At 38.9% G+C, this 19334-nt stretch overlaps 1 protein-coding gene across 2 annotated transcripts in view; it reads right to left on the minus strand.

Annotated features, from left to right (window-relative positions):
• Window positions 1–19334, minus strand: part of CSMD1 (CUB and Sushi multiple domains 1) — a 1217927-nt gene that overhangs the window by 23089 nt on the left and 1175504 nt on the right. For both annotated transcript variants that reach the window (XM_067468320.1, XM_060788521.2), the window contains exons 62-64: window positions 5375–5448; window positions 2865–2976; window positions 2483–2662 (exon numbers count right to left, since the gene is read on the minus strand). In XM_067468320.1, coding sequence (XP_067324421.1) covers window positions 2483–2662; window positions 2865–2976; window positions 5375–5448 — 366 coding nt within the window. The remainder of the gene's footprint in view (window positions 1–2482; window positions 2663–2864; window positions 2977–5374; window positions 5449–19334) is intronic.

A 19334-nucleotide genomic window follows, 5' to 3' on the forward strand; every position in this document is an offset into this window, starting at 1 on the left:
ATACACATTATATAAATGTTAGGGTTATTTAATAAGAAGGATGAATATTGCAACATATCCCAAACTCCTTTATATTAAAACTCATTGCACATTCCTAGTTAATGTCATAGTGTGCCTTCATCTCATTTATTACTAGTGGCAATGCTAAGATCAGTCTGTAAGAGGGCTTCCTTTGTAAGATTTGTTTGGAGCGGGTTTGCCATTGCCTTCCTCTGAATGACATGTCCAAAGTCTCCCAGTGGTTTTCCATGGTCCAATGGGGATTCAACCCGTGGCCATCAAAGTAGTAATCCAATGCTTAAAGCACTATACCAAACTGGCCCATGACAAGGAACAGAGACTCTTCCCAAAGAGGTCAAGCAAATTTATAGTCCTTGGCAAATTTGGACAAGGGTGAAACTGAATTTCTCTTTTGGTTTTGCTGTTGATTAATGTGAAAAGAAAGAAACACGTAGATTTATATGAAAACCTTTGTTTCCATATAAACCAAAACAAGAACAAAATGGAATATATATATACATATTCTTAAAAGATTCAAAAATTTCATTGGTTTTTATTTCTTTAGTACTACATGTACATTAAACATTAAAAAGACATACATAAAAAAACTTTAAGACCATGACACAAACTGATTAAGAAATGCACAGTTACAACACATTTTCCTCTTCAGTTAATAACTGCTTTAGTTTTTATACAGTTTTTCTCTGTGAAAGGCCCACACAAAGCCACATACAACAAGCAAGGAGAGTGTTCACCAGACTTGCATGGAAGCTACAGCAAGCAGTATGAAGAGTTTTGGGCCATCTCTTGGTCCATCTGATTACAGCATGGTGCAAGGCATATATCAAGGAGGAGAAAGACCATGGACATATAGGCTCCTAAAAGGATGTGGTTGGGAATGTGTTTCTTGAATAGTGATTACAACTAAGCCATAGTGTCTTTAAATTGTGACACAGAACTTTAACTGTGTCACCATTTACTATAAGTTTACTATAGACACAGAACATACTGAGACAAATATAGCTACTGGATAAACTCTTTTAATTTCAATGACTCTGCTCTATAGAATCCATGGGTTTGTAGTTTGAGGAAAGTTACTCATCTGCTAGAGATCTCTCATGCTATAAAACAGCAGCTGGGAAGGCACATTGTGTTTCCCAGGGCTATTTTTGTTGATTCTAAGGATTTTCTTTCTTTCTTTCTTTCTTTCTTTTGACAGAAAGATTCAATTTTAAACCAAAAAGATCCCAAACTCTCCTGGGGTCAGGGATCAGAGGAAATGCATATGCAAACACACACACAGGTTATTTTCATTGGAAGAATGCCACACAGTGGACAGCAGTAATGGGATTAGTTTGAGTAATCTGAAAAAAATTGAGGGTTTAGCAGGATATGTAGGCCAGTGCACCCTGCTAAGTCCAGACAATTGCCCATCTGTATCATAGTTCATCTTAGCAGAACACTTTTCAGATGAACCCTAAAGTTATACGTAGCTCACAGGGACAGAAGGTCACCAAAGATCTCCCTTTTTTTTTTCAAAAGGGGTATCAAGTTCCATTTTCACTTGCTACATACATCCCTGGGAAAGATGAGCACATATTAAGTTACATAAAGGTTGAAAATGTGGTCTCTTTCACAGTACCTCACTTATGGTCTTTGGATTTGGGGCTATTCAGTAAGATAGCCACACAGGAAGCTGAGAACCCAGCTGCACATGATGTGCAGTTGAATTGAACTTTGCTGCTGTGTTTAGGTGACCATTATCTCTTGGCTATATTTAATGGACAACCTTTGTTTTAGTGAGTAATTGTTATATCATGATTGTTCCACTGGAGGGGGCAGGAGACAGGAAATTATCTAATTAGCTATCCCTGAATTTTTCAGATTCACACCCTACCATAAGGTCTGGAAGGAAATGACTGCCTGTTGTGATAGTATTGCCCCATTCACTGCATCACAGCAGAGCAATTGGTGCACCACTCTTTGGGAGAGGCAGAAAAGGCAACACAACTCTGTAGTTCAGTTCATATCTTACAGTATAAAGCTTGCCTATCTCTCCAACATTGCTGCATTTCTTTTTTGTTTCTTATTTTTCTTCCCTTTTTCTTGACCCCCTATTTTTCTTTTTGACACATTACGCTATTGCAGATGTTAACGTTTCAGTAAAGTTGATTCCATTTGTTGTAAGGTGTGGCTTTCTTCACACCAAAAACAACCCCAGCTGTTGACAACTCTTGACACTGCTTGCCAAAGCTTTCCACCAGGTAGCCAAGCACTATTGAAGGAAAATATATAATTTTTAAAATAGAGCAACATTTTTTTGCTGTTATTATTTCATCATGATGAGTCCCAATGCTTAGGAAAGAGATCATATATAATATCACTTTGATATACAGGAGACCTGATTTACAAAAGTTTTAAAATATATGCATTTGGATTTATTAACAACTAAATGGAATCATTCATGTTATCAGTGACTTACTTTTACAAACAGGTGATTTTCCTGTCCACTTCATATCTGGCTTACATGTCCGATGTTCTGATCCTCCAGCAAGAAAAAATCCAGGCTGGCACGTATATACCAAAGTGTAGCCTAAGGTAGGGAGATCTATCGCTTTTACATCGACATTGGCTGGAGTCTCTGGTTGTCTGCAAGCATGAGCTGAAAGAATTTATATGAGGTTTGAAAATGAATTTACAAAGTCAACATTTGAACATATACATAACCAGTGACAAAGCCCTGGGTTACATAAGTAAATCTTGTTCCTAAGTGGTAACTTTTTGAAAGTTACTGAAACAATGACAATCCTGTTTTCTTTTTAAAAAGGAAGAAAGAAATATAACTGAATATTATTTGTACTTACGAATGCATTCGGGCTGTATCCCACTCCATGTTAAATTTGCAAGGCAAGTACGTGTTGTAGAACCCTGTATGTGATAACCCTTTCGACATCTGAAAAAGACTCTGCTCCCAACCTAAAACAGTTAAAAATAAAGTTTAAGGGAGAAGTGATTCCATTTCATTATCATTGCACTGGAATATTACTTCAGAGGTTTTTTTATTTTAAATTTCTAGAAGGAAAATCATAGGGTTGGAAGAGACCATGAAGTCAATCCCATGCAGGAATACAACATCAAAGCACTCCCGACAGATGGCTATCATACTCCAACACAGCATATTCCATTTCAAACAGGATGTTCTTCCTAACATTTAAGACTTCATTTTCTTAAGTGGAAACCATTTGCTGTAAGGAATGCTGGGTTTCACATAAAGGCTATATTTCCCCTTCTGTCTATGTAAAAAAAACATCTCTGGGATGTAAGAATGACATTTCAAACCACCATTAAAAGTTAGAGAAGAAAGAGAGAAATTGTCTTGGTACCCATCTGCCTGTAAGGTGAACAAGTTAGAAAGATAACCCCTAATATTGATTTGTTCTAAGAGAAAGCCTGATGGCCAGTTCTCTCCTTCTGCTATAGATAGAACACATGGTAATTCTTTATGAACAGTGTTTAGATTACTAAAAGAATGAGGTTTTGTCTACAAAAGCTGCTTATTTCAGGGACTGTACTGAATGGAAATGTTTTGGTCTGACCCTGGTGGTGGTCACATACCTTGTCCCCAAACTGTGGTGAGGGTGGGCCAGAGTCAAGTACTCCGGTCCAATGACTTTTCCAAAGTCAAACAGCTGCAGTCCTTCCTGAAAACTCTTTGCTATTGTAGTCATTCCTTGATAAAATCAATAGAAATGACTATGTGACCAGTGAAAGCATGGGGCGCAGCAGACCATGTGCATAGCAGACTGATCCTCATTGACCCCGTCCTGTTGCCCATACTGTGTCAAACCTGCAGGTATGCTCTGGAATTTTAGCCAAGGTCTACAGCGGAAGTTCTCAACCTGTGGGTCCCCAGATGTTTTGGCCTTCAACTCCCAGAAATCCCAACAGCTGGTAAACTGGCTGGGATTTCTGGGAGTTGTAGGCCAAAATACCTGGGGACCCACAGATTGAGAACCACTGATTTAGAGCATCTCCCAACTTTTCTTAATGTAGGGCTAAACTGGGTTAACCCTGCTTACTGCACGATAAGCATTGGAAGTGACAGAACATCACGAAGAAAGCTGGGAGTGACTGTACCATGAGTGTGAGTTACTAAACCCATGTAAACAAGCCCTGAGTTGAGCCAGCAAAACTTTATTAAGCTAACCCAAAACGTTAGTCTGTAGGCTAATTTCTACATGTTGAAAAATTGATAAGAGAAGATAATTATATTTTCAACACCTAAGAATTAACTAGATATAATGGTGTTACAAAGGAGAGGTAGAATCTGCAAAGGGAGTAAAGCCTCAAGAATGGACAGATTAAATTACTGACTTTTTAATTACCCTAAAACATTGGCAGTCTTCATTGTGATGGAATTTTAACTTGATTTATTCATACATCTGAATGATAACTCAACTGGGGTGTTTATGTACTTCTGTAACAATTTCTCAATTGCTCTCAAGATAGACTCTCAAGTTAATGCCTTATGCATAATTGAGGGATTATATGGAGAGCACACAATCAAGCAGTACATTGACCAACATGCATAATAATTTTGACTTCAATATTTGTGCTTGAAATTCATTTTAATTCACCAGTTAAATGCAATCACTTGACAAATTATCTGTTGGGACCCCACACAAAGACTGCAAAGGTTAATTAAACAGTAACCATTCTAGACCATGCTCCTAATTTTCTCATGGCATTCATGCAGACTGAGTCTTTAACCTCCCCCTTTACTGGAAAAAGTAATGTTTTGCTTATGTTATCATCATTGTGAGAACGGCAACTTAAACTCTGCCATGACATTAAAAGAAAGGACCTTTTAGAAATGGAGGAAGAATATGTTCTAAAATGCTGAGGAAGGGTAGCATGAAGGTCAGGAGAATGATTGTTTGAATTGACATTCTCAGCATTGCACTTCTTGAAGCTTGTTGTGATAAAACACCTCACAACCTCACTTCAAGGAATTGCACATTTGATTTCCCAAAACAAAGTGTACATTTAAAATGGCTAAGGTTGAACCATGCATCTTTTTTTGGGGGGGGGGGGGGGTTAAATAAAACATTGAGAAAAGTCTCAAGAGATTACATTGATTTCAGTAACCGAAAACAACACCACAAAACCTTTCAGGGCAACATCAAAAAGGGTGGGAAGAAAATTAAGATGAGATTTGGAGAAATTTAATTAAATTGGAAATGAAGGGTTTTCACTTTCCTACCTACCAAGTACAAAGATGCATACCAAAACAATGCTTCTAAATTATGCAGTCACACACACTGAGGCTGTAACAGAACAATGAAACAGTCTTCGATTGAAAAATGATCATTACCTCATAGCCTCTTGAGCTGTTTTGTAATCCATAGTGTGGTGTACCAGGGTCTGGACAACTGTTATGAGCAGGATCTGCAATTGCAAACAGAATGGAAAGAGAATGAATTGGGAGGATCGTTATACAAGAACACGTTTATGTTGTAAAGTTTATTTGCAAAATGTGTGAATGTGTATATAATTCACCTGAACTCTTTCTAGTAAAGAAAAAAAGTGTATTTAATAAAAGCAAAAGTAGTGATCATTATATAAAAATGGATTCCTGCATTAAGGAGGATATTCCCAGTTTATTACTTTTTCTGCAAAAAATTCACATACTGGGAAGGGGGGCACAGAAAAACATTTCCTGTTCAGAAAACAGTATTTTCTACACAGAAAATGAAGTAAAACACCTCTGAAGTGTTTTTCCTAAGAAAACTCCATGGAATTAAGGAGGTTGCTATAAATTGACAACCTGAAGGCATACCGAAGCACACAAACACACACACACACTTATTTGTTTAACAAGAAACATTGGGCTATGTTTTAGCACTTTATATCCGATTCAAAACCTCTGTAGTCTGCAGCTGTAAAGCCCAGAAGGAATCGTTGTTGCTACTAATCTCTGGTGGGGGGAGAGTTTGCGAGGGGGATGATTCAAATTCTGGCCATTGGGGAAAAGAAATGGAAATATACTCACAAATGGAGTATCCCTTTCCTAATTCAACAGTGGTTGAATTACCACCCTGCTTTGTTCCCTTCTCGCCAGTAAACTATAGCAATGGCTCGACAGTTGTGGGAGCTTTGGGAATTGCAAAGGTCAATTAGAATAGCAACTTGAGCTCAGTCCACATGTAAGCCACATTTACACATTAGCTCTCATGAATATGTTTCAGATCAGTGTTTCCTACAGAAGTTCATACAGTTTAAAATTCATGCACACTATTCTAGGAGACATGGCACATTTTCCACTCTAAGTCTTAGAGTGTCAGGTACTGATGCAAGGAGAAGTATTCTCTTTAAAGTTCTCACAACTGCTTTAGCATTTATAGTTCCTTTGGAAAAACAAAATGACATTTTTTGAGTAACTATATATCCCCTACATGTTTCATATATCTCATATAACCACAAATATTTTCTCACTCTGTCAAAATTACCAAGAAGAAGAATCTGAGACTGTGCAGAATCCATTCTGCACAATTTTAGCATGGCTCAAAACAAAGGACTTGTAGTTTGGGGATTTGTAGTTTGGCAAGGGACTCTCTAGTGTATTCCCATAAACGACAGTATTATAAGTATCTCAACAAATTATAGAATACAAGATTCTAGCAGATGTAACCCTGACATTAAAGTGGTATTAAAGTGCTATAAATGTATAATGCAGATGCATTCTGGGTTGACACAGATGAGGTGACATGGCTAAGATCATTGTGAACAAGCAAGAGTCTTAAAATGTGTCTCTAGGAATATAAGTTTTCCAATTTGGAAAACAATTTTAGGAATCTATTCCTGTTGAGAAAAAACAATGGCTATGCAGGCAGAATTTAAGGCTGAACTCACGATCAGTTCTGGCGAAGAATATTTCCATGGTTGTGACTGATAAAATAAGGCAACTGTGCCATTGCTGTGGACATTTTTGGTGAAGAGGTGCCAGCTTGCTGATGGAACTTTGCATGATAATCGACCTTTAAACTGGCTGAATGCACTGGAGATTAATAGGACAATGCCTGAGTAAGAAGGTAGTGGATATTGGATACTAGGCATGGGTGATAAAAAAAAATGGTTCTGAATTGTGTTCAAAAGTAGGGGGCGCTGGTGATTCAATTCTAAAGTCATTTCCGAATGTTTCTGAAAAAAAATCAAAACTTTCCAAAACGTCTGAATGAATTCGTTAATGGCGGGCCGTTCGTGCAAAATGGGAAAAAATAGGCAAAAAGTAGCATAGCATGGGGCTAAAGAGGTTCAGTAGGACCAATGGGATATCTTATAAAACACAAGAATCAAGCTAAGGAAAAAGGCAGGCTGATGAACCCCCCCCCCAAAAAAAAGTAACTTAGATGCCTTTCCCCAGGCTTAAGGAAGGCACACCATGGGGCTAAAGAGGTTCAGTAGGACTAATGGGATATGTCATGAAATGCAAGCAACAAGCTAAGGCAAAAGGCAGGCTGTTTGAACCCCCCCCCCCCAAAAGAAAAGAAACCAGCACTCAAAGGCTTCCTCTCCTCACACTTTATTTTTTTTCTCTCTCTCTCCCAAACATTATCTTCAATCTTCTTTATCCCTCTTTCTTTCTCTAAAACTCTTATTCCTTCTCCCCTTTCTCCTCTCTTCTCCACTCCAAACCTGCTGTGCCTGGGCTGCAATGCCCTTCCAGCCAGTCAACTAGCCAGCAGCAGCAGCAGCAAAAACAACCAACCACCCTCATCCCTTCCCTGCCTTGCAATGAGCCAGCAAGCTATGTGCTCGGGCTTATAAGCAACACATAGCTGCTCCCCTTTTCAAAATGTAAGCCCTGATTGGCTGGGAGGGAAGCACTTTAGCCTTCTGCACCTCTCAGAAGGCTTACTTTCACCCAAAACGCTTAGTCAGACATCTAAATAGACTTCTGATATATTGATTTCAATGGCTGAGGTCAATTTGAATCTAAAGGGGACTTCCGACTTGCTAATTCACTTCGGAATTCCATTTGGGAGTCTGAAACTTCCAACTTTAGTTCTGACTTCCGCAACTTCCAAATGAAATCACCCATGCCTATTGGTTACCCCTTTACATAAGCACCTAAAACAGGACTTGGTAACTGTATGAAAGTGAGGGACAATTTCTACCCCATGGTCTACATGCAGACAACCCAAATGCCTCCTTTTTTCCTCTGCAGTACTTCTCAAAGTTGTGGTAAAATATATGGAGGTAACAGGAAAATTCTGGGCTACTCATGTGAATTGGATGTACGGGATGTATCTTCATATGTTTGAGGACCTTGTTTAGTTGCAAAATATTTTGAACACAGTTCCATTTCATGAACCACAAAAAGAGTTGTATGAAGCTGAGAGACAACAATGTGTCCATCTGTGTTGTAAAAAGCACAATTTTGGCATGGTGTCTTCAATGAATTCTGGAGTAAGTGGCAGGTTTCTGCAGTGTGTAAGAGACAGTGAATGAAATGTGTTTCTGTGAGCAAAAGAACACAAAGGAATCTTGAAGTATAAAAACTCTTTCCACCATCAGCCATTATAGTATTTTTGACACTTTGCTACATTTCTACTGTAGAATAAATGTCCACTTAAAATTCAGACAGGGAATTTGCTATTTCATGTTTCTTGTCTGATATCAGTCCCCATTACTTCATTTAGTCTGCCATTCGAATGCATAATGGACTTATTTACAAATCAAATCTTAAAAGCTTCATCATTCCAGAAGATGGGAGCCTAACACATAACATTTCTAAAAACTGGATTGGACTTTTAACTTTATCAGCAGTTTGACTGTGCATCTGCTAATGAGAAAATAAAAGAACATCCCACTGAAAACAATCATAGGATTTCCCATCCTTTAATAGTCAAGTGCAGACAAGCTTGCCACAGCAGCAACTCAGTAATGATAGCAGGAAAAAAGCAGACTGTTCCACCACTGGGGAAGTGCCCATTTATAAAGGATTATTGTTATTATAAAACCCCTTAACTCAGCAATATGAAATAAAAAAGTTCAAATTCACAACCTCAGCATTTCATACCATACGAAGATAAATGTTGACAAATTTTCAAAAGCTTTTGTGATTTAGTGCTGCCCTCCAAAAGCAGGCTATATTTTCCTGTATTAATTTATTATTTATCTAATGACAACAAATTCTTGTATGTGGGTTATGGGGATAAACATAACTTCCTCCCCCAGAGAATTTACCCATCCCTGTTTTAAATTCCAACTAGAACAGTTACACTTATTCAAGAATAAATAATGATCCAATGAACTTTCATCGGTGGATGATGGAGGGCTTTGTTAGTATAATTCTTGGTGATCTCAGTGGCAATTATTAGACTGTTGAAGATAGGTTGCTATTCATTTATGACCTTGGGACCATACACTCACTTTCAGCTTAAATGACCTCACATGGTTGTTGCAAGGCTATTGGGACTGGAGAAAATCGGAGAAAATGTAAATATAAAGCAAGGCCCCCTCTACACTGCCACAATAATGCAGACTGACTTGCATCATATGGTCAGTGTAGATTCATATAATCCAGTTCAATGCAGTTAAACAGCATTATAAGAGTCTATACTGACCATATAATGCAGTTCAGTGTAGATGGGGCCTAAGTTATAAAAACCATTGGGACTGTTTGAACATTGTCTATCCAATACTTTAGGCACTGACTGGTGGTGGTGGTGAAGAAAAAGTTAAGAAGTATCTTGCATACCGTTAGGCATGCACACGTACTTACTGCAGTGCCATCCATATGGGCATCAGTAGCCTACGCTAAAAACCACTGTCATGTATGGTGCACTTTAATGATATACTTTAATCTGAGTTCTGTTGGTATGCCAACTTGATTAGATCCACTGTATCAATTGTTGATTGATGAGTAAACAATGGCATAATTACAGGTCTTTGTCTTCTTCCAATTACAATATAGTTAATTTCACCAAAGACATCTTTTCACTGACAGTGCTATGAGTTTTAAAGCTCAATACAGATCTTTCTCTCTGCCTGAACAGCATGAAACTACATAGTGTTAATACCATTTCCCTCCTCTCCCTCTTTCCCATCTCTTTTTTGACCTTCACAGTGACAGTGATGTACCATTGAAGTTAGGAATAGAGTGATATGGGAGGCTGCTTTGTACCCAAACTGATCAATGGTCCATTTAGCCCAGAACTGTCAACTCTGACTAGTCTCCAGGGTGACATGCGGGGCTCTTTCTAAATCCAATTTGGCATGGTGTTATATCCAAGTACCAAAGTGGCCCAACCCTGCTTAGCTCTTAAAATCAGACAAAATCGTGTGTGTTCAGAGAGGTCTTCTGTGGTTAGAGGATCTAGAATAAATTAACATATTTCCCATTGCTTCACAGGTAAAGAGATGTGAAAGAACCAAAAGTAACGTTTTTTTAACTGTGTAAAGCTATTTCAAGATGTGGGGCGGGGGGAGAGAGTTTAGCTATAGAATAGAAATACTATTTTAAATGAATGGCGTTTCACTACTAGGATTTCCTTTAACCTGAGAGCTCTGAATCCATTTAGCACTGCCAACATAATAATCAAATTCTGCCCAGAGGGACAAGGTCACCTAACTGTACAGGACTGAGTTACTTGTCATTAATGCTGCATTATTTGTGAAATGGAAGAGATTGAGGAACTGTTTTGTGTTGTGGTAAAAGCTGGCTGACTTTTACCCTTTCTGGGTGGGTAGACAAGGGAACATACACAAAGGTGAGAAACCCAGCCTGGCAAATTACTGAGATGAAGAAGAATGCAGGATAAATGCTTGAAAGCAAGCATTTAGGACTGTCTGGGCAACAGAAAAGGACAAGCAAAGGGAGAACGAAGCACTGTCCCTGAAAGTACTGTCATGTTATCTTAGAAAGATTATTATGAGTATTGTGTTAAAATAAATTGTGAATTAATTGCTTAAAGTCTCTACTAGCCTAAGATGAGGGGTAAGATGAACATATGATTTCAGAATCCATAAAGTAAAAAATGAGATACTATCAGAAGATAGAGGTTTCATTAACAAAGGAAACAAAAAAAAAAACCCCAATGTTTGTTTATAGTTTTCCTTCTACACAGTAATTTCTTCCATATGTTTCAGATCTAAATCTTTTCAGACCTCACCCAGAGTTCCCATTCATTATGTCGCCCTTGCCTTTTTTGCTTCAAAAAGCACCTCAGTTTCACTGGGAAATCCTCCTATTATTTCACAAGTGAGCACCTGATTGTTGCTTTACTCTTGCTAAATAGCAACAATAGTTCTGGCTTTCTCAGGTCCTTGTCAGATCCCTGGGAAATTTACTGAGTGTGTTTGATTTAAAGACACCATCATGACCAAGCAATTGTGAATGGGGGTGAGAACAAGTATGCAATGTATCCATTAATTAAACTCATTTCCAGCCTATTTCTCTACTTGAAAGAAACTACTCAAGGAAGACTACACTATTTGGATACTCTCCCAGCTTATTTTCATGTAGGAGATGCTTGAAGGAATTAGGTATTCATTCATATTACATTCATACATATTACATTCAGAAACAAGCTGTGGTTCATCCACTCCTTAAAAAGGCCTCCCTTGACTCCACAGTGCTGAACGATTTCAGACCAATCTCCAAACTCCCTTTTTTGGGTAAGGTGCTGGAGCAGGTGGTTGCCTCCCAGCTCCAGGGCTTTCTAGATGACATCAACTACCTCGATCAGTCACAGTCTGGTTTCAGGCCTGATCACGGCACCAAGACAGCCTTGGTCGCCTTGGTGGATGACCTCCGTAGAGAGCTCGACAGGGGGAGTGTGACCTTGCTGGTTCTCTTGGACATCTCAGCGGCTTTCGATACCATTGATCATGGTATCCTTCTGGGTCGACTCTCTGGGATGGGTCTCAGGGCACGGTTTTGTCATGGCTCCGATCCTTCCTGGAGGGTCGATCCCAGATGGTGAAGCTGGGAGATGCCTGCCCAGACCCCTGGCCTTTGACCTGTGGGGTCCCGCAAGGCTCTATTTTGTCTCCCATGCTCTTTAACATCTAAATGAAACCACTGGGAGAGGTCATCCGGAGTTTTGGAGTTAGGTGCCACCTCTATGCAGATGACACACGACTCTATTACTCATTTCCACCCAACTCCAAGGAGGCCTCTTGGGTGCTGGTCGAGTGCCTGGCTGCTGTGTCTATCTGGATGAGGAGGAACAAGCTGAAGATCAATCCCGACAAGACAGAGGTCCTCCTGGTCGATCGTAAACCTGATCAGGGTATAGGGTGGCAACCTGTGTTGGACGGGGTTACACTCCCCCTGAAGCCACAGGTCCTCAGTTTGGGAGTCCTCTTGGATTCATCGCTTATGCTTGAGGCTCAGGCGTCGGCAGTATCCGGGAGGGCTTTTGCATAATTGAGATTCGTGCACCAACTGCGACCGTACCTCACAAAGGCTGATCTGGCCGGGGTGGTCCATGCCTTGGTCACCTCTAGATTGGACTACAGTAATGCGTTCTACGTGGGGCTGCCCTTGAAAACGGCTCGGAAATTTCAACTGGTCCAATGGGCAGTGGCCAGGATGTTAACTGGTGCTCCTTACAGAGAGAGGTCAACCCTCCTGTTCAAGGAGCTCCACTGGCTGCCGTTTATTTTCCGAGCCCAATTTAAGGTGCAGGTGCTTATCTACAAAGCCCTAAATGGTTTGGGACCATCCTACCTGCGTGACCGCATCTCCGTTTATGAACCCACGCGTTCACTTCGTTCATCCGGAGAGGCCCTGCTCATGATTCCGCCTGCGTTGCAGGCGCGTTGGATGGGAATGTGAGACAGGGCCTTTTCTGTGGTGGTCCCCTGACTCTGGAACACCCTCCCCAAAGATCTTAGACAGGCCCCTACGTTGGCAGTCTAGAAAGAACTTGAAGACCTGGTTTTTCCGATGTGCCTTTCCAGAATAGGAAACCTCCAACAACAAGTCCTAGAAGCACTTTATTAGAATTAAGATTGCTGGCACACTGCACTTACCCTATAATCCTCACATATCACCTGTCACATCAGCACTTTTAATCAGTACCCATTACTCTGGCCCAGCCCAATTTTATTGTGTCTTGGTGTATTGTTTATTGCTTGTTGTTTAATATTGCTTTAACTGTTTTTAATTTGCTTTAGGTTGTGAATTGTTATGTTGTGTTTTGAGGCCTCGGCCTTTGCAAGCCGCATCGAGTCCTTCGGAAGATGCTAGCGGGGTACAGATAAAGTTAATAATAATAATAATAATAATGTGTGCACACAATTTTAATTCTGTCCATTGTTGGTAATAGTAATTCCATTCATTTTATTGAGTATTTGTGTATATTGAATTAGGACTTTTTGGATGATAATCCAGTATCCTTTTTGCTCATTGAATGGCACTCCTTTCTTGGAAGAATATATGACATAATATATGACATTGCTATTCTATTCAAGCTTTTAGGTTAACATACAGTAGAAATAAGAAGCATTTGTATTGCCGCCCCCCCCCCCCAAGTGGCGCAATGGGTTAAATCCTTATGCCAGCAGGACTGAAGACTGACAGATCAGAGGTTCGAATCTGGGGAGAGTGCAGATGAGCTCCCTCTGTCAGCTCCAACTCCCCATGCAGAGACATGAGAGAAGCCTCCCACAAGGATAGCAAAACATCAAAACATCCAGATGTCCTGGGCAATGTCCTTGCAGACAGCCAATTCTGTCACACCAGAGACACCTTGCAGTTTCTCACATTGCTCCTGGTATGAAAAAAAATCTTAACTAATGGGCTACTTTAAAAAAAAAACCTAAGCGGTATCTCATAATGACTCTGATGTTGATAGTCAACATTGAAATAGGTCCTAGAATGTTTACTAGGACTTGCATAGTATTATTCTCTAGAAAAGATGCCTAGTTCTAATCATTCCAGAACGGCAACAAACCAAAGACTATTACAACAAGAGCCCATGAAACGTTAAAAATTAACCAATTTATCATAACATGGACTTTATGAATTATAGCTCAATGCATCAGATGCTAAGAGTTATTCAGAGTTTCAGGTGTATATACAAACATGTATTATGAATTAAGGCATTGAGATCAGAGGGAAACTAAATACAGAAAATATTATCATTTGTCATTCACAGAAATGCTGACAAGAATATAAATAAACCAATCAGCATATCATGACTGCTGTGCAACATTCCCTCAGTGTAGTGTAAATACCCACACGCAAACATACACTTTATCAACACTCCACAGCCCCCCTGCCAAAAGCAACACTATATCAATTACTAGATACCTTTGTGCAATGAGCCAAGCACAATGAACTATATCGCTATATGCAACATTCCACTTCTGCTGCTGTCAGAAGAATACATCCATTGTACTCTAACAAATAGTTCACCCTGCTTACTTAACCTAATCTGTCTTGCCCTTTCTAGGATGTTGATCCCAGTGTGATAAGAATCCATTATCCTGATTCAGATCTCTGGTGACAGACAGGAACTTTCCAGTAAATGTTAACTCAGTGGCCTCTCTTTAAACTCTGTTTGAATGTTCTTTGCAAATGATAGTGTTGTGAAGATGGAAGGATTTCTCCACTGCTTGTTTGTTAGGTTAGATGGTTTGGTAATATTGTCACTTCTGGTGTCCAAATGGTGCATTTATTTTCTGCACAGCGACTGGTTTGCTTGCCTATGTACACAGCAGAAGGTCATTGCTGACAGAAGAAAGAAGATTACTAGAGAACAAAATGGATAAATTCCATTAAGCTCATCTTAAATAGAATAATTCTTTTTATCCATCTAAAAATCGAAACATGTGTGATCACATCAAAAAATCTCTGACAAATATCATTTGCATCCATATTAATATAAATCCTAATATCAGTAAGGCCTACACGTAATTGGAATTTGGATCCTGCAAGACATTGAAAGTCAGCTCTGAAAATGTCAAAGGATCAAATGTATTTGATCTCATAAAATGTAGATTTATAATCTATTTTCTAAGCATCAATAAATCTCTATGAACATGAGACTCCATCATGTTTTCTCTTTTTAAATAGTACATTAAATGCACTTTGCTCCCTCCATTTGATTCAGAGGCCCTACAAATCATCTGAAGCCAATTAAATTACCAAAATCCTCTGGTAGTTCCTTGAAGTTCATGTTAAATACCCACATTTCCTAAAAATTCAGCAAGTTTTTCTAGTGGTTATTTGTTTGTTTATTTATTAAGCAAAGCAGAGCAAAGTTTATTGAATAGTCTATTGACCACATCAACATTAAAAACAAAAACAGACATGTGCACAAACAGACAACAATCACCATCCCAAGACCCCCACAACAGCGAACCAACACATTAGGTTAAAAGATGACTAAAAATATTATCATTAAAATGTCAAGATAAAATTTCATACCACAAAAATTAAGAACAAAGGTTAAAATGAAGGTTAAAATAGCTATTACACAATCCCAAGCCACTTCAGATATCTGCGTCACTCCTACAGTTGACCCCAATTTGTTTATTTATTAACTACTGTAAACTACTGGCTCTTCTCTTGGTCCCACCTCCATCTCAAGCTTAGTTAATGGGAATGAGAGAGCAGGCCTTCCTTCTTGGTGACTGCCCCTTGATTCTGGAACTCCCTTACTCCTAGAGAAGACAGAACGGCCCCTTCCCTGCTGTCCTTCCAGCAAAAAATAAAACCTTTTTATGCAGACAGGCTTTAAAAAAAAATTTTAAAGATCATATCAGGGGCTGCTGTGGCTTTTATCTCTGAACATGTTTTAATGGTTTTTAATTTAAACCTGTATTAATGCAGTATAAATAAATATAACAACAACAAGAACAAGAACAAATGTTGTATGCCTTTGAAATATGGCAAATACTTATTGCAGGGTGTTCTTGGCAACATTTGTCCAGCAGGGATTTGCCATTGCCTTTTGTAAGACTGAGAGAGTATAACTTGCCCAAAGTCACCTGGTGGATTTTCATGGATGAGTCAGAGTTTGAACCCTGGTCCTCAAGAGTCTAGTTCCATACAACATGCTGATTAAAACCATGCCAAACTACAAGCAACTGTCTGCAAATATGGTAGAGTGCAATGTACTTTCCCATTCTTTTTCCAATCCAATTTCCACTTGGGCCACAAATTGTCCAAAAGGAGTCAATGAAAATGATGCAACATTATTTTTGGTTTGCCTGTATGCCATGGTGCAGCTCACAGGGAAGGTTATGGGAGTGAAAATTGTCTCCAGGCCCCTATGTGGTTGCCCACCTCTGATACAGAGGAATTCTGTCTGACAATGTGTATATGCATGCATTAATTATCTCTAAAGAATAATGTGCAACTTTTAAACATTATTCTTGCATCAACAGATCATTAGCTACGAGGAGAGGTGGTTAAGAAATAACATTATTATTATTATTATTATTATTATTATTATTATTAAAACAACATGTTAAATACATTTTAAAACCTCATATTAAGGAATTCACATTAGATGCATAAATATAATTGAAAGTAATTGGTAAATATAAGAATGTTGAAAGTTAAGTATAATAATATTAAACTGACAAGGATACGAGTTATAACCAGGTTTAAAAATGAAGCTTGCTGGAGAATGATAATCACAAGAGTCTCACAGGACACCCAGGGAAAACAATGCATGATGGATCCTTCCTGGCCCCTTGGTCCTGTGCCTGAAGTGACAATAGCTGGAGCAACAAAACTATGCAAGAGAGGGGGAAAGGAGGAACTGCTCCCTCCTTTTCACCTCCATTTTTCTATCACATTGTCACTCTGGCTATTATCACTTTAGGTGCCAAGCAACAAACACTAGCAGTTTTTGTGCTGTTCTTAACTCTAAAGCTAGAACAACTGGGGAAGTCAAGTGCCACCCCCTGTCTGCAGCTGCCGAGGCTCAAGGAAAGGATGATGGCTCTGTGAATAGCTGCAGCCATATCCAAATAAGAGGTAGCCAATTTTTTACACTGACCCAAAATGTGAGTGAGTTCTGGGGCTCCAGGAAGGCTTCAGAACATCCCACAACTTTTTAAAATGTGGGACAATGCCACATTGAAAGCATTAAGACAAATGGGCTCTTTGAGTCATGTGGATGCCATGGGGTCCATTCAACCCAAGTTGACTCATTTAGCCTGTGTAGATGGACCCCTAGCATATGAAAGAACAGATACAAGAATACTCAGTTCTTTACGTGACATCACTACAGATATTTAAAGGTAATTATATCACCTATCAGTATTCTCTTCTCCAAGCAGTACATTCCTAACTCCCGAGTTGTTGCTTGTTTCCAGACTTCTGCTCATTTCGATTGTCCTCTTCTGGATGTAATTCAGCTTGTCAATAACCTTCTTGAACTACAATGACCAGAACTGGACACAATATGCCAGGTGATGTCTAACCAAAGCAGTATAGTGTGTTATTGATTGGGATACTATACTCTTGTTGATAATATCTAGAATTGCTTTTTGGAATCCCACATCGTACTATTAACTTCAGAGTATTTACTAGCTTACAGTCTGTTGAGAATTTATAGATCCATTTCACATGTATTGCTTTCAAGCCATGTGTCAGCCATTCTGGATCTGTGCACTTCATTTTTCCTGCCTAGAGGTAGTGTATTACATTTATCTCTGCTGAAATTCATTTTGCTAGTTATGGCCCAGCACTTCATTCTGTCAAGATAATTTTAAATTCTGATCCTGCCCTCTGGAGTATTAGCTACTCTTTTAATTTGGTGTCCTCGGCAAATTTGATAAGCATGTCTTTTATTCCATCACCCAAGACATTTATAAAAATGTTGAACAACACTGAGGCTAGGACAGAACCCTGAGGCATCCCACTAGTCACTTCTCTCCAGGATGAAAAGGAACCACTGGTGAGCACTCTCTGGGTTCATCTGTCAACCTATTATAAATCCACCTATACATAATACTGCCTAGGATACATTTCACCAACTTGTCTGCAAGAATATCATGGGGAACACTGTCAAAACACCAAAATCAAGATAAATTACATGCACACCACTATCCTTTGTAAGTCAATATCGGTTCTTAGATATCACAGAATTATTTTCTAAGTGTGCACAGACTGACTAGTTAACCATTCTTTCTAAAATCTTGACTGTTTCAACCCAAACTTGTTGATCTGGAGTTGTCTTGGCCTTCTTTTCTGCCTTTTTGAATATGCCCCCTTCCAATCTATTGGGGGGTTTTGTTCAGTAAGAATTCCTAAAGATTATTGAAAGTAGCTTTGATAGCACATCTGCATGATTCTGCCCCTGGAAAATTAGTTAGGATAGCCAGGTGTACCTTTACTATGCCTTTACCTATTATAGTCTGCAGATACTGTACAGTATCATTTGTTCTGTATTCACCAATTAAATCAATGTTTTCCTTGTGGAAGAAGATGGGGTGAAGAAGGTGTGAAAAAGTTCCAACTTTTCTCTGTTTCCTATTAAAAATATACCCTCTTCTCTACACAGTTGCTCTAAACATGGCCAGAATTAACTATACAATTGTCTTTCTTATTTTCAACATTTCTAACAAATCTGAACTCATTCTGAGCTTTTGTTTTCTGATTTTACCTTTACAAATAAAGTCAGCCCTCTCTATCTATGGATTCCATTGACCCTGGTATCTACCATATATACTCGAGTATAAGCCAACCCGGATATAAGCCAAGGCACCTAATTTTACCACAAAAAATGGGAAAACTTATTGACTCGAGTATAAGATGATGGTGGGAAATGCAGTAACTACTGGTAAATTTCAAAAATAAAAAAACAGATACCAATAAAATTACATTAATTGGGGCATCAGAAGGTTAAATGTTTTTGAATATTTAATATTTTGAATATTAAAACTGTAATTTAAGATTAGACTCTCCAACTCTGATTGGCTATATACTTGAGTATAAGCTGGCCCAAATATAAGCCAACCTGAATATAAGCTGACCAGGAAGCTCACTCAAGTATAAGCAGAGGGGGCCTTTTCAGCCTTAATAAAGGGCTGAAATACTTGGCTTATACTCGGTATATACAATAATTGAAATTATCTTCTCATACTCCCTATTAATTTTTGTTTTTTCCTCCTTTGATTAACTAGGTTAAACTGTAGATTCCAAACACATTTCATCTTAAAATAAGCACATCCATCATAGGTTTGAAAACATTTCTCAAAAGATCCCAAAAGCAAAGCTTGGTTTTGCTACTTGTTTGAAGGCACACCATTTTACTATGCCATTATGCAGAACGGGACTTGAGCATCTAAGAGTTTTGGCA

The sequence above is a fragment of the Anolis sagrei genome, chromosome 1, assembly GCF_037176765.1.
Source record: "Anolis sagrei isolate rAnoSag1 chromosome 1, rAnoSag1.mat, whole genome shotgun sequence".
Taxonomy (NCBI): domain Eukaryota; kingdom Metazoa; phylum Chordata; class Lepidosauria; order Squamata; family Dactyloidae; genus Anolis; species Anolis sagrei.